Below are 15,470 nucleotides of genomic sequence, written 5' to 3'. Positions count from 1 at the left end.
TCAGAATTTTCCACAGTTTGTTGTGATCCACACAGTCAAAGGCTTTGGCATAGTCAATAAAGCAGAAATAGATGTTTTTCTGGAACTCTCTTGCTATTTCGATGATCCAGCAGATTTTGGCAATCTGATCTCTTGTTCCTCTGCCTTTTCTAAAACCAGCTTGAACATCTGGAAGTTTACAGTTCATGTATTGCTGAAGCCTGGCTTGGAGGATTTTGAGCATTACTTTACTAGCGTGTGAGATGAGTGCAATCGTGCGGTAGTTTGAGCATTCTTTGGCATTGCCTTTCTTTGGGATTGGAATGAAAACGGACCTTTTCCAGTCCTGTGGCCACTGCTGAGTTTTCCAAATACGCTGGCATATTGAGTGCAGCACTTTCACAGCATCATCTTTCAGGATTTGAAATAGCTCAACTGGAATTCTATCATCTCCACAAGCTTTGTTTGTGGTGATGCTTCCTAAGGCCCACTTGACTTCACATTCCAGGATGTCTGGCTCTAGGTGAGTGATCACACCATTGTGATTATCTCGGTCGTGAAGATCTTTTTTTGTACAGTTCTTCTGTGTATTCTTGCCACCTCTTCTTAATATCTTCTGCTTCTGTTAGGTCCCTACCATTTCTGTCCTTCATCGAGCCCATCTTTGCATGAAATGTTCCCTTGGTATCTCCAATGATTTATGGTTCCCTAAATACACAGGACTGTTCCTTGCCTTTGCCAGTGTTATTCCCCCTGCCTGGAAGGTCCTTGCCTTTCTTCCTCACTTGACTGCTCCTACTTATCTCCAAGACCTAATGTGGAGTCAGGGAGCCTGACCCCTCCAGCTCTGTTTTCCTTGCAAATCAGGGACTTCCCTGGTGGTCCAGTGGTTAAGAATCCACTTGCCAATGCAGGGGACAGGGATTCGATCTGTGCTTCAGGAATATTCCACATGCTTCAGGGCAACTAAGCCTGTGCACCACGACTACTGAGCCCAAGCACCCTAGAGCCCATGCTCAGCAGCAAGAGAAGCCATCACAATGAGAAGCTCAGCAACCGCAACTCGAGAAAGCCCAAGCACAGCAACAAAGACCCAGTGCACCCAAAAATAAATTTTAAAAATGTTTTAAAGATTTTTCAAAGCAGAAATAGAGACATAGAAGTAGAGAACAAATGCATGGATACCCAGGGTGAAGGGAAGGTGGTGGGAGGAATTGGGAGATTAGGATTGACACATACACACTATTGATTGTTGTTGTTCAGTTGCTAAGTCATGTCTGACTCTTTTTGAACTCAAGGACTGCACCATGCCAGGCTTCCCTGTCCTTCACTATCTTCTGGAGTTGCTCAAATTCATCTAACCATCTGCTGCCCTCTTCTCCTTTTGTCTTCAATATTTCACAGCATCAGGGTCTTTTTCAATGAGTTATCTCTTGATATGACACATAAAATGGATAAATAATGAGGACATACTGTATAGCACAAGGAACTCCCTTGTAATGTACTGTGGCAACCTGAATGGGAAGGAAATTCAAAAGGGAGGAGATAATACGTGTATGTATGTATGGCAGATTCACTTTGCTGTACAGTAGAAAATGGCACAACATTGTAAAGCAAACTGTACTCAAATCAAAGTTAATTTAAAAAAAAACTCAGCATGGGCTTCATATTCTCTGACCCAAACTGAATAGGTGCCTCCTCTGTGTCCACAGCCCCTGGTGCATCCTTCTATCACAGCACTGATCACCTGGCTTATCACAGTTTCTGTCTCAGACCAGGGAACATAGCCTATTTTGCAGTACAGTACTTGGCATGGAGTAGGAGCTTAGGAAGTCATAATTAGAATGAAGTAAAATGAAGTAGCCAAATACTTGACTCCATAAAATTTTAATCAAAATATATTTTTACAGTGTTTACTCACTGCCAGACCATATGCCAGGCACTATGGGTATAAAGATAAACAAGACTCATTTCCTGTCCTCATGAAGCTTTTCTGGAGACAGATAAGGAAACAAGTGCACCCAAGGGAGATGGGTACTGTGACTGTTGCATGCACAGGGTACTCTGAGTGGGGGAACCAAGAAAAGAGCTGGGGAGGTGTGTTTTGAAAGCTGAGTGGGGGTTCAACAGCTAGATAAGAGTGGGAGATGGGGAGTAAAAAAGAGCCTTTCAAACAGAAGTGGTACTGTTGGTCCAGGGAAAGTGCAGGGCGTCTTGGGGACAGAAGGCTGAAGGCATAAGATAGCCAGAGGTCACTCATGTGTGGGCTTGGCCATGTGCTTACTGTCCTGTGAACCACAGGAATGGGTATAGACACATTCTATGGGCCCTGAGGACACCTGTGATGGGGTAAGAACCATCAAGAGCCAAATGGCCCACCCTCCCTATTTATTAAGCACCTTCTTTGTGCTAATTTCTATTCCAGCCCACACTGGAAAATAGGAAAGGGAATAAAGAAGTATAGGACACTCCGCTATACATGTCCTCGTAATATACATAATACAAATATATACAACACAAATTCACACTTATATATTACACAATTTACCCACCTACCAGCCCAAATATCTGAACTTCAGAAACTGGCAGAGAATATAACTTTAAACTCCCTTCTCCTTAATACTTACAGCACTGAGGTTGTGAGAAATACTGGCTAAAAGCTAAACAGTACACGCATTCTTCTAAAAGAAGACTTATCTAAGGTGATCTTATATTAAACCCCAATAGGAAAAAGAAAAGAAAAGCTTCTCTTTTAAGCAGGTGTAGGGAGGTGTCCTGCTGGGTGGCCCCTAAGACACACCTGAGACACCTGGGTCTCAATGGAGCACAAGGATCAAGGTGCATTAACCTTGGAAAAAGAGCATCACTGAGCAGCATGTTTAATCTACATTGTCTCGTGACTTCATACAATCACTTTTGCTGTGAATTGTATTTTGGTGACAAAACATCAGCTTACACTGACAGAAATTGTAAGACACAGCCTACGATATTCAGTGTTGTAGTTGCTATAAAGGATGTTTGATATCAAGAACATCATCACACTCAGCATACAGAGTTTGTTCTACAGTTGCCGGGCTTCCCAAGTGGCTCAGTGGTAAAGAATTTGCCTGCCAATGCAAGAGACGCAAGAGACGCGGGTTCAGTCCCTGGGTTGGGAAGATCCCCTGGAGAAGGAAATGGCAACCCACTCCAGTATTCTTGCCTGGAAAATTCTATGGACAGAGGAGCCTGGCAGGCTACAGTCCATGGGGTCACAAAGAGTCAGATACAACTGAGCATACACACACTCAGTCTACAGTTGTCAGTGGAGAGCAGTGCTTCTCTGGAATAATGGGTTTGTTTTTATCTTAAGGACCATCTCTGAACCATGTAACTGATTATGTTTCCCTCTTTGCAAGGGTTGCTAGGAAGCTCAAAGTGACTATTTCAGTCCAGCTCTTGCACATGCCCCAAAACTTACAAAATATAGTTATCTCACCCCTGGCCTTCTCTTATGTTCTCCTACCCTTGCCTTTTTTCCCTTTGCTCCAAATGTCTCATTTTTTTGTTGATATACTATGACGATGTTATAAGATACCTCAAATCCTTTGTGGAAGGAACTGGTTTAAAAAAAAAGATTTCATATATTTAAATTTTATTGATATATCCAGTGTAACAAAATATATATATATATCATAAATAATGCATTACCTAGAATTCATTAGCGTGAAGCCTACATATATATGCCCTAAATATGAAACAACACACATAGAGCACATATGCACATAATTCAGGATCACAGCACATCCTTAATGTCCCAAATACAAACACACACTTATTCCCTCCATTTGCCCCACTCCAGTGCACACATGCACCCACATGTGTCATGTACATACCAAGCTGCTCTGCGAGGAGCCGGCCCTTCTCAGTGGGAACAACCCTCTCTTCCTCCATATCACACTTGTTCCCCACCAGGATGACCTGCGCATTGTCCCAGGAGTAGGTCTTTATCTGAGTAGCCCTAAAGAGAGACAGGGAGAGGACTGTGTTATTGACACCCTCCTAGGCTAGAAAGGACCCCGAGGAGCTCACAGAAGCCCCTTCAACAAGGTTGCAATCCCACAAGCCATGCATTGTGGCCAGTAAAAAAACCTTTTCTCGACAAGATTTTGAAAGTGAGCATGTATTATTTCTAAAATGAAAAATAAACTTTTAAATAGAGGAAATAAAACCAGACCTTTATATTGAGTATACATTTTTTGCGAAGCAGGTCTAACTCAGTCCCCCCAACACCTCACAGGTAGGAACAGTTACCCCCCTTTTGTTTCCCTACACCTTTACTGTGGCTTCTGTTATTACATTTGGCTGGATTTATCTGTCTCTCCTTGAGGGCAGAGATAGGCTTATTCTTTTTTATATATAATTTTATTTATGTATTTATTTTTTATTCTTGGCTGTACTGGGTCTTTGTTGCTATGCCGGCTTGTCTCTAGTTGCAGCAAGTGGGGGCTACTCTTCAATCCCCTGCACAGGCTTCTCACTGTCGTTGCTTCTCTTGTTGCAGAGCACAGGCTATAGAGAGCGCAGGCTTCAGGAGTTGCAGCACATGGGCTCAGTAGTTGTGGCTCCTGGGCTCTAGAGCACAGGTTCAGTAGCTATGGGGCACAAGCTTAGTTGCTCCACAGCATGTGGGATCTTCCCAGACCAGAGATCAAACCCATGTCTCCTGCAATGGCAGGCGGATTCTCTTCCACTGAGCGATCAGGAAAGCCCCATCTTTGTGGTGCCAGCCCCCCCGCCCCTCCCCCAGCATAGAGCATAGAGAAGTCAGTGAATGTCTGACGAAGGAAGGAGCCAGCAAATAGTTAATCCTGAAGCTGATCTAAATAAACTCTGATCCTATCCCAATACTGACATTCAATCTAACTCAACCTTAACTGCAGACTGAACAAACCAACTACCAACCCTGCTCCTAAAGCTGATTTCACTACCCATCTTCTCTTTAAGGGTGAAAAGCCACTTCCTCAATGGATGGAATTCACTCAACCACCATTTGTGGTGAAACTACATAGAGCCAGGTTCTGTGCTGGGCACTGAGGTTTAGATGGCAGATGGGTGCTAGGTTGGGATCAAGTTTCCCAGAGGCAAAACTGAAGGTCAGAGCTTGGAAAAAACAGTCTTCAGCCTCGAGGCAGGGACCTGGAGCCAACTCCCTGTGTCACTCTTCTGTCATCCTCCCTCCTCCCACCTCCATCCACTCTCAGCTCCTAGATTAGCAACTTAGGTTATTCTTGGAGGAATCATCACCAGGTGTTAAAGTCACTGTATTCCTGAGGCAGGATGAACAGGGACTGATGGAGAAAGGGAAGGAGGTCAAGGCTGGCAGGGAATGGGCAGTGTGGAGATACTTAAAGAAAGAGCTAATCTCTTCATGGTGGGAGGTGAAGATGAGAGGAGATAGAGGGGAGAAGGGAGGAGGAGGGAAAAGTCAAGACTGGAGGGAAGGGAGAGAATAAGGGGAAAAAAACAGGAGCAAAAAAAGGTATAATGAGAGAGCAAGAGAAAAAAGAGGGAGGAAAGGAGAAAAAAGGAAGGTGGAGAAAAGGAGTTGTTAAAAGGAAAGAGGGAGAAAGGAGGAAAAAGGGAATGACCAAGAGGCTGAGAAGGAGAACACATGAGTGACAGGCATGTGGGTGGCACCCTAGACTGCTGTTCAGAACTGGGAAGTGGGGGTAGGCAGCCTGAAAGGTCACTCCCAGCTCAAGGCTCCAAGGAACCAATGGTGCCTCACATAGTCATGGCAACTGTTCCTTGGCAGAAGCAAAGTCTTCAAAGGGTAGCTGTTGGGCAGAAAAGAACAGAAGACAAACTTGGCACTGGCCAGCACTGCTGCACTGTGCCCGGCCTGCTCTGCCTCTCCGACTGTGGATAAGGACCAGGCACAGATTCTCCATCTTCCACATTCTTATTCTCTCCACTGAATAGGGACACCCGGTCCTGGCCTTCCCTCTTCGCCTCTCCTTCTCTTCACGCTCCCTTCTCCTTGTGAGTAACTTTCCGGGGAGAAAGAAGTAAGTCAGCAGTCCCCAACCATTTTGGCACCAGAGACTGGTTTGATGGAAGGCAGTTTTTCCAGGATTGGGGTAGGGGAGTTTAGTTCAGGCAGTAATGCAAGAGATGGGGATGTGGCCTGGGGGTGCTGGGGGCCTCTGATATAAGTTGCTCAGAGGCTATACCTCCAGGGAATTGTGTCAGATTCTATTGTATATTGAACTGTTATGAACTTGACCCCCAGCCCCCAGCCAAGGGATAAACTTTATAGGGAAACAACATGTGGATTCACTTAGTAATCTATCCAGAATGAATTTTTCTAAAATACTAATCTGAACCTGTTGTTTCCCAGTTCAAATGTCCTTACCCACAAATAAAATCCAAAGTCCTTACCCCAGCACATAAAATCCTTCATGACCTCTACTCTTCCTACCCTCTCACCTACCTTCTTGCCTTTGCACGTCTGTACTCCTTTTCTGCAACATTCTTATCCATTTGTCCCTCTGGCTAATTCTTGTCCATCTTCAAACCGTAGTATGTCAGCAATTCCAGGACACATTCCCTAACTCCCCAAGCTAGGTTTCTACAGCCCGGGTACCACTCTCATCACTGCACCTGTCACAGGATATTGTCATTGCTTGCTCACTGATCTATCCTCTCTGCTCATCTGTGAACTTTGTGAAGACAGGAGCCATGTCTTATTCATCTGGTTTTCCCTAACACATAGCGTAGGGCTTAGCACAAGCTAGGGTTTCATGAACAATTTGATGGATGGATGAATGAATGAATCTCATACCAGTCTTGGACAGCATTGAAAGATTCCTCATTGGTGATGTCATACATCAGAATGAAGCCCATGGCTCCACGGTAATAGGCTGTGGTGATGGTCCTGTACCGCTCCTGCCCAGCTGTGTCCTAGGTGGGGAAAGGAAGGAGTCAGCCTCATAGAAAACCTGTTTTTGTTTCTAAAAAGTCCCCAGGACAATTAACTAATAATCCAAAGTATATTTAAGGAGCATCTATTATTTACCTTGTACTTGGTGACTATAATAAAATGGTTTTTGAAACATCATAGAAATTAATAAGAAAATAATTAAAATCCCAGTAGAAAAATGAGCAGGAGGAAAGAACATTTCACAAAAGAACTGTAAATAGATAATTATTATATTAAAAGACTTTTCTTTGTTTTTAATTATAATTCTGTTACAGACAAGGATGTAGTGAGATGTACAACCTTACACCTTGTTTGTCGAAGTGGAACTTGGTTCAGTCTTTCTGGAAATCAATTCAGAAGTCCCAAGAGTATTAAAAATATTTGTACCCTTTGATCTGGAAATTTTTCCTTCTAAAAACTTTTTTACAAAAATAGAAAATCAGACTAACATTAATATTTATGCACAAAAATTTTGGTTACAACTCTATTTTTTTTTTTTTTACAACTCTATTTAAACAGTGTAAAAGTATCATTAACATATATCCAACTTTAGAATGGTTATGTGTTTATTTATATAAGATGGAACAATGCTTGTATGTGCAATGTAATGTCAGTTTCATAACGATATTTGCAGAGAAGAAAACTGAAAAGAAACACATCAGAAGGTTAATAGTGTCTATCTCTGTAAGAAAGGTAAGAATTATCAGGATTTTCATTTTCTTCAGGTATTTTTACTGTCTCTAATGCTAAACATGTATTATTTATACAAGGAGAAACAAACATTTTCACTAAATATATATATATATATATATGACTAAGACAATTCTTTATCTCAAGCAGCTCACAGTCTAGTTGGAAAGACAAACACAAACAAGCTAAGTCAAATCAGACAATAAAGCGTTAATGGAATACTCTGGGGTGCTTCACAATGTCCACACAGTCCTCATGTCAGGGACCAATCAGTTGTCTCTGCATCATTATACTTTTAGATGTGTGATACTGGAGCACATATAAAACATTTCTTCATATATTACCTCATTTAAATTTTATTAAAAAAACTCTGTGAGGTAAGGATCAGTATTTACATTTTATAGTTGAGAATGCAAAACTGCAGAGAGGGTGAGTGACTTTCCCAAGGACACAAACTGGTTAAAAAAAAAAAGCTATGTCTTAAATCTAGGACTTTTGATTCCAAGTCTGATGCATATACCATTATACCTCAGTCAATGAAAGGTTTATCCACAGGCATTTACTGAACACTACCCATAATGATATTAAAAACAAAAAATGGGAACAAAAGAATTATGACACGTCATTATTAGTACATATGTTACACCTATTATCCACAAACTTTAGAAAAACCCTGTAAGGTACATATTATTACTCCCACTTTACAGTTGAGAAAACTGAGGTTCACAGAGACTGTCCATCAAAAGTAAGAATTGGGATTCAAAACAAGTCTGTCTGTCTGACTCCTACACCTATTTCAGTATCTCACCTTGGCTATGAATCATAATTTGTGTGATACAGAAAGAGAACAAGCATTATCCTTGCCCTCAGGAAGGCTCAGAAAAAGTATAGAGGTGGCTAAGACATACCACCAAACTCATAATTAGCAATGTCATCAGTGTCAAATAAGTGGTATAAAGAAAATGTGTCACACAATTCAGATAAAGTAGAAATATGGTGATTTAGGGTAGTTATGAAAGATGTCAAAGCAGAGATAGTGCACCAGTTAGGATAGACTGGGCTACTCAATAATTATAAGCAATCTCAAAATCTCAGCAGCTTCAATAACAAAGTTTTATCTTTCACTATTTTTATATATCCATTAAGAGTTGGCTGGGTGCTCTGCTCTTTGTCTGCCTCATTCCAGGATAAAGACTGACGGAGCAGCTATGAGAAGGAAAGAAAGTGTGTAAGTCATGTTTTGGCTCTTCTATTTTTCTCATTCACTGACCAAAGCAAGTCACACGCCCACACCCAAGAAAGCACAATCCTATAAAATGTCCAGGAGGAGAATGGGAAATGTGGTAGATGGCATAACCACTCCCATGGATGGAATCTCTACCAAGTCCAGCAGCATTACCTAAAGATGTGGTTACTTGGTAACAGAAGGAAGACAACAGGGATTTTCCTAAATAAGAATTTTCCAAGCAGAGAAGTGAAGGAAAGGTATTTTGGCATAAGGAAGAGTTTTTTCCCGTGGCTACTCCAGAAGAACTTAAGGAAGTGTGGGAAATGAGTAGGCAATGAAACTAGGAAGAGCTTTGAATGCCATGCTACGGAATTTGAATTTGATCTTTTAGGATCAAAGATTTTGAGGTAGGATATTAACATGATTTGATCTGAACTTTAGAAAGACCACTCTGACTGTGATATGGAGAATGAATTGGAGGAAGTAGAGATGGGAAGCAGGCAGGCTGGTTGGTGAGATCTTTGCAATGGCTCAGGTGAGACCCAAGAAGGATTTGAACTAGAGTGGTAGCCGTAGGGATGGAGTAGAAATAGATTCAACAAGTATTTAAGGGGTGACTTACAGACATGGCCAACAGGTCAGTTATTTTTCTGGCAGGGCCCAGTTTCTTCACGTCCTATGCAATTCAGCTCTGACCCAGACTTGCACATTACTCAGCAAAACAAAGTCTGCATTTAACACATCCACCATCCCTGAAGAGCATTTGCGTCACCATCTCCTTGTTTGTTAAGCATGGTTTGGGGGTGTCTTACTCTTTACTTCAAGCAGCTTATCAGACTATTCCTTCTGACCACATACAGTACGTCTCCCTAAGAGTTCTGGCAAATAGAATTGTATCCAGCTCATGGATGAGTAGTGTAGAATGAATGAGTAGATGGGTGTAATGAATATGTAGTGTAGAATGGGTGAGTAGATGAATGAATTAAAAGATGAATGAAGAGATAGATGAGTGAGTGCGTGAGTGAGGGTGAGTGAGTAAACATCTAACACAGGAATCTTAGGCACTAATATTAGAGAGATACTCACTGTCTGTTATATCTACACAAAAGCTCTGAGCGTTAGAGAGATACTCACTGTCTGTTATATCTACACAACAGCTCTGAGCGTTAGAGAGATACTCACTGTCTGTTATATCTACACAACAGCGCTGAGCGTTAGAGAGATACTCACTGTCTGTTATATCTACACAACAGCTCTGAGCGTGTGTACCTATGAACCACTGCAGCAGCTCTTACCTCTACTTCCTGAACTCCTCAGAGCCGACAAGACAGATGAGATTCTTTCCACCAGTCCCAAATCTTTCTCAGGCCCCAAATCTTGTTCTGTAGGGTTTAGAATTAAGCCACCTGTCCAGGCTAGGGACCTGAAGGCCCGAGCAGGATTTTTGAGCAACTGCACTGCCAGCAGTTCTCATCTCTCCTCACTCCACCTGCATTATACCACTTCTCTGTGACAGTTTCCAGTCTGCCATCTCTACCTGGAGTCTGGACCTGTGCCCCATCTCTTTGACAAAGAATCCTGCTACTCAGCTGATGCCCAATTAATTGTAAATCCTGGTATTGAATAATAAATAAGCTTGGACAAGGAATTAGTTTTACCTCTACACTCTCAGTGCCTTGGACAGGGCTGTGCACACATTAGGGATTCAATCACCACTTGCTAAACAAAAAGCCCATATGGTTTTGAGGTTAAGAGCGTGGTCTTTCGAGTTAGACTTCTGGGTGTAAACCCCTATTCTAGCACTTACTAACTTTGTGACAATGGTAGGCAGCCTCTAAAATGATTCTCAATGATTCCTGTGTCCTAGTATTCACACTTTTGGATAATTCTCTCCTGGGGCAATTTTCCTTTTGGGGCCTTAGTTTCTTCATCTATAAAGTGGGAATGATAACAATACCTATTTCACAAAGTTACCTCAAAGATTAAGAAAGTTATTATATCCGAAAAGCTTGGAACAGTTCCTTATACAGCGTAAGTGCCACTTAGGCGTTGTTTTTGTACTTCCACAGTCAGCCCTAGGAGCAGGGCCAGCTTCCGAGGGTCTGCCCAGCAGGACTGAACAAGTCTCATGCCACGGGCCACCCTGATCTCATTCAGACCTGCTCAGGGCAGCATCCACTCAGGGTCTAAATGTGATTTGTCGTTGTTGTCATTGTTTAGTTGCTTAGTTGTGTCTAACTCTTTTGCAACCCCATGGTCTGTAGCCTGCCAGGCTCCTCTGTCCGTGGGATTTTCCAGGCAAGAATACTGGAGTGGCTTGTCATTTCCTTTTCCAGGGGATCTTCCCAACCCAGGGATCAAACCCACATCTCCTGCATTGGCAGGTTGGTTCTTTACCACTGAGCCACTTGGGAAGCCCCTCAATATGAAGCTTCCCTCAAAGGGCAGAAAATGGACAGACAGAAAGGGAGTGGATGAATTAAGAGTTGAGCACGCTTTGGTCTGACTCGCAGATTTTCCTATCATTAACTGTGTGATTTTGGATGGCTTGGTTTTTTCATCTCTCTGAGGCTCAGTTTCTTCACAATTTGAATGATAATACTTACTTTGTAGGGTGTTTGTAATTAAGTAAGATTTTTTTAAATGTCTAGCTCATACTAGGTACTCAAGTATAGGAGTATTTGCCCCTTGTATTATTATTTAACTTTTCTAAGGCTTAATTTCCTCATTAATAAAGTGGTGACAATAATACCAGTCCTTTTCTTTAATGTTGTTTTTTTTAATTGTGGTAAAAGTCACATAATATAAAACATACTATTTTAACCATATTTAAGTCTACAGTTCAGTGCCACTAAGTACATTCACATTGTTGGCCAACTCTCACCATCATCCATCCCCTAAATTTTTCATCTTCCTAATCTGAAACTCTATCCCCATTCCCCCTCCCCAAACCCCCATCCCTGACCCCCTGGCATCTACCAATGTACCTTCTGACTCTATGAATTTGACTATTCTAGGTATCTCCTATAAGTGAAATCAAATAGTATTTGTCTACAAAATAATAATACCAGTCCTGAAGTGGTTGTGTGAGGATTAGAGATAATGTATTCATAGAGCTTGGGAGAGTGCCAGGCGCATAGTAGGTGTGTAATAAAGCTTATAGTAGCTGTGCTTATTACTGTCGACATTGTTGTTTTTCACCTAAAGAAAAGCAAGGTTGGAAACAACAATCCAGCTCTCACGATCCTGTGCTCAATGGAAAGTGGCCCAGAGAATAGCTACTGAAACTCCCTCTCTCTTTTATTTTTAAAAATCACTTTGATGAACATTGATTCCCCTCCCACTGATGAGTCAGAAATAGAACCAAAGAGGAGACAGGAAGGAGGAAAAAAAAGAGGCATGACTCACCATCTACTTGAAGAAGGAGACCGTGTCATCAAGAGCAATTGATTCACTTCTACGAAGCAGACATTCATTGAGCTCTTCACATGGGCAGAGCACTATGCCAGAGACTGGACACGGGGACACGCAAGCCACTGCCCTGGCCTCCAGCAGCCCTGTCAGTGTGACTGACAGACACAGGGGCCAGAGAGAAGGGTGATAACATTAACTGAACACCTACTATGTGCCAGGCACTTCAATAAGTGCTTCATATATGGCATCTTATTATTTGTACTAACCAAAAAAAAACCTGCTAAGTGCCAGGCGCTATGCTAAGCACTTTTCCTATTTTACTTAGTTTTCAAAACAGCCTTGAAATACTGTTATCTGTACTTACAGATAAAGAAAATTTAAATAACTTGCCTAAGATCTTGTAACCAGTTCATGGCAGACTGAGATTCAAACCTAGGTCTGATTCCAAAGCCTGTGCTCTTCCCAGAATATCCTTTGCTGTAGGTTATTCCTCCTAACTATTACATCAGCCTGAAGCAGGACAAGTTTGAGTCCCCATTTTATATATGAATTAACTGAGGGTCACAGAGTTTAAGTAGCTTGCTAGAGTCACAAACTATAAGGAAGTAGAGTCAGGATTCAAATTCTGTGTTTTGACAAAAGCTTGCGTATTGTCTACACAGCCTATAGCCCAACCAGACTGTATATTCTGAATTCCTCTCTGCTCCTCAGGATAAGACCCAGCCCACTTCCAGACAGGAGAACCTCCAACCATGTCTAAGGTTTCCTAAGGCCAACATCTCTCCTCCACCATAGGAAAGGGCTGGAAATCACCCACAAAGCTTAAATAGAGTCATGTGTCTGGCACACAGGTGTTCAGCCAATATTAGTTATCTTCTTTATCTCCCACTGAATCATCGATCCAACACACATCCATCATTTCTGGAATTTCCACATTGTCACCCACACATGCAGTACTCATTTCTGCTCCATATGTCTGTTCATGTACTCTCTTGGCCACATATGCCCTCTCCCAGCTCCTCCACGTGTCTTAACTGTCAGACTGTTGAATTCTAAAATTAAAAGTAAATCTTAGAAGTTACTCAATCCACCCACTTACTTAAAAAACAAATTCCTTCTATAGTATACTTGCATTTAAGTGTTCCCAGTGTTAGATGCCTACCACCTCAAAAGGCAGCCACTCCACTGATGGACAGTTCTGAGTATTACAACATTTCTTCCTTCTGTTGAGCTGAAAGCTGCATGTGGTAATTTCTACCCATTGATTTAATTCTGTTCTCTGGAGACCCAAAGAATAAATTTAATTTTTCACTCATGTGGCAGCCCTCCAAATATTTAAGTCCTATGTTTGTTTAGCTCTTAGAGTTTACAAAGTACTTTTTTCTTATTATCTCAGTTAGTTCCCAGAGAAATCCTATGAGAGAATAACCAATATCTCCATTCCATATTAAAAAAAAAAAAAACCTGAGACTTGTAGAGGTGAATGATGAAAAGAGGCTTAAATAAAACCAGGTCTTCCAGCTCCAAGAGACAAATGTTCTTGGCACTGGACTCCATCTCTGATGTTTCAAATCATCTGTCACAGGAGCCACAATCAAACGGAATGACCAGAAAGAACAGTGACGGGAATTTGAAACAGTGTCATGGGGAGAGCAGCTGAAGCAAGAAAGAAGCTCTGAGGAAGGGTACTGCCATCTCCAAATATCTAAAGTGCCTAAAGGATTTTCATTTTTTTCCTTTCTTTTTTTTTCTGAATCTTCACTGGGCACTGATTCTGTGGTAAGTGTTGGTTAGGTCCTGAAGATATAAGGTTGAATATTATACACGCCTGCTTAAACTCTATACTGTCTGTTTACTGTCAAGAGAAACATGTATTGAATGGGGACTTTAAAGCAGGAGGGGCCATTCCCACAGAGCCTTCTAGCACCTTTCCCTGAGGCAACACTCCTCCTCTGGCGCTCACCTCAGCTCAGCAGAGAAGCCGCCCTGACCATCCTGGCAATGTTAAATGCTACAATTACATCCTCTCCTGGCACCATGTACTTCTCCTTTGTAGCACTCATCCTCACTGCAATTTTGCATTTATTTGTGCAATTATTTGATTAAAGTCTGTCTCCCCTGCCAAACTGCAAGGGCCATAAGAACAAGGTGTCTGGTTTTGCTTATTCTTTGGTGTCCAGTGCCTGGCAAAACACTGGCACAGGGGGCGGGGAGATTTCCAATAAATATTTGAAAAGGACTGAAAGGGTGAACTTTGGGATAGAGCACAATGAATGTCAGATGGGTCTTTCTAAATCTCGTCTTCTAAAATCTCATCTCTTTTGGTCTAAATCCCTCCCTTTACTTCCCACAGGCCACCTCATAGGCTACAAGCATCTCAGTAGAAAGCAGACCCTTCAGGATTGATTCAGTTCCTTCCCTCCCATTCCTCCACTGAACCAGTGAGTTTCAGCTTTGCCTAACTACTTGTGGTTTTCCAAACACTGCTCCTTCACATCCCTGGACCTTAATCTGATACACTGATCTTTGCCTAAAATCCCCTTTCTCCTTTATGATTCACAACTTTATTCAAGGTCATATCCTCTGAACTGTCCTTGACCTCCTCTCCCCTGACAAAGGAACTTCTTTCTCTGCCCTGTTTAGTTTGGCATTAGATCATTGCATGTATCACATTTATTAGAGTTACTGGGTTATTCATCTCTGAGACCCAATATTTATTTAGTTAAATTAAATTGCAGGTCCTCAATTATAGCACCCACCACATAGTTAGTTAGTTAGTTCAGTCCTCAGTCGTGTCCGACTCTTTGCAACCCTATGAATCGCAGCACGCCAGGCCGCCCTGTCCATCACAAACTCCCAGAGTTCATTCAAACTCATGCCCATCGAGTTGGTGATGCCATCCAACCATCTCATCCTCTGTTGCCCCCTTGTCCTCCTGCCCCCAATCCCTCACAGCATCAGGGTCTTTTCCAATGAGTCAACTCTTCACATGAGGTGGCCAAAATATTGGAGTTTCAGCTTCAGCATCAGTCCCTCCAATGAACACCCAGGACCTATCTCCTTCAGGATGGACTGGCTGGATCTCCTTGCAGTCCAAGGGACTCTCAAGAGTCTTCTCCAACACCATAGTTCAAAAGCATCCATTCTTCGGCGCTCAGCCTTCTTCACAGTCCAACTCTCACATCCATACATGAC

At 42.2% G+C, this 15,470-nt stretch overlaps 1 protein-coding gene across 2 annotated transcripts in view; it reads right to left on the bottom strand.

Annotated features, from left to right (window-relative positions):
• Positions 1 to 15,470, bottom strand: part of RAB3B (RAB3B, member RAS oncogene family) — a 79,599-nt gene that overhangs the window by 23,774 nt on the left and 40,355 nt on the right. For both annotated transcript variants that reach the window (XM_043461349.1, XM_043461350.1), the window contains exons 3-4: positions 6,806 to 6,924; positions 3,855 to 3,979 (exon numbers count right to left, since the gene is read on the bottom strand). In XM_043461349.1, the coding sequence (XP_043317284.1) occupies positions 3,855 to 3,979; positions 6,806 to 6,924 (244 nt within the window). The remainder of the gene's footprint in view (positions 1 to 3,854; positions 3,980 to 6,805; positions 6,925 to 15,470) is intronic.

The sequence above is a fragment of the Cervus canadensis genome, chromosome 2 (assembly GCF_019320065.1).
Source record: "Cervus canadensis isolate Bull #8, Minnesota chromosome 2, ASM1932006v1, whole genome shotgun sequence".
Taxonomy (NCBI): domain Eukaryota; kingdom Metazoa; phylum Chordata; class Mammalia; order Artiodactyla; family Cervidae; genus Cervus; species Cervus canadensis.
This window is presented reverse-complemented; position numbering and strand designations above follow the sequence as displayed.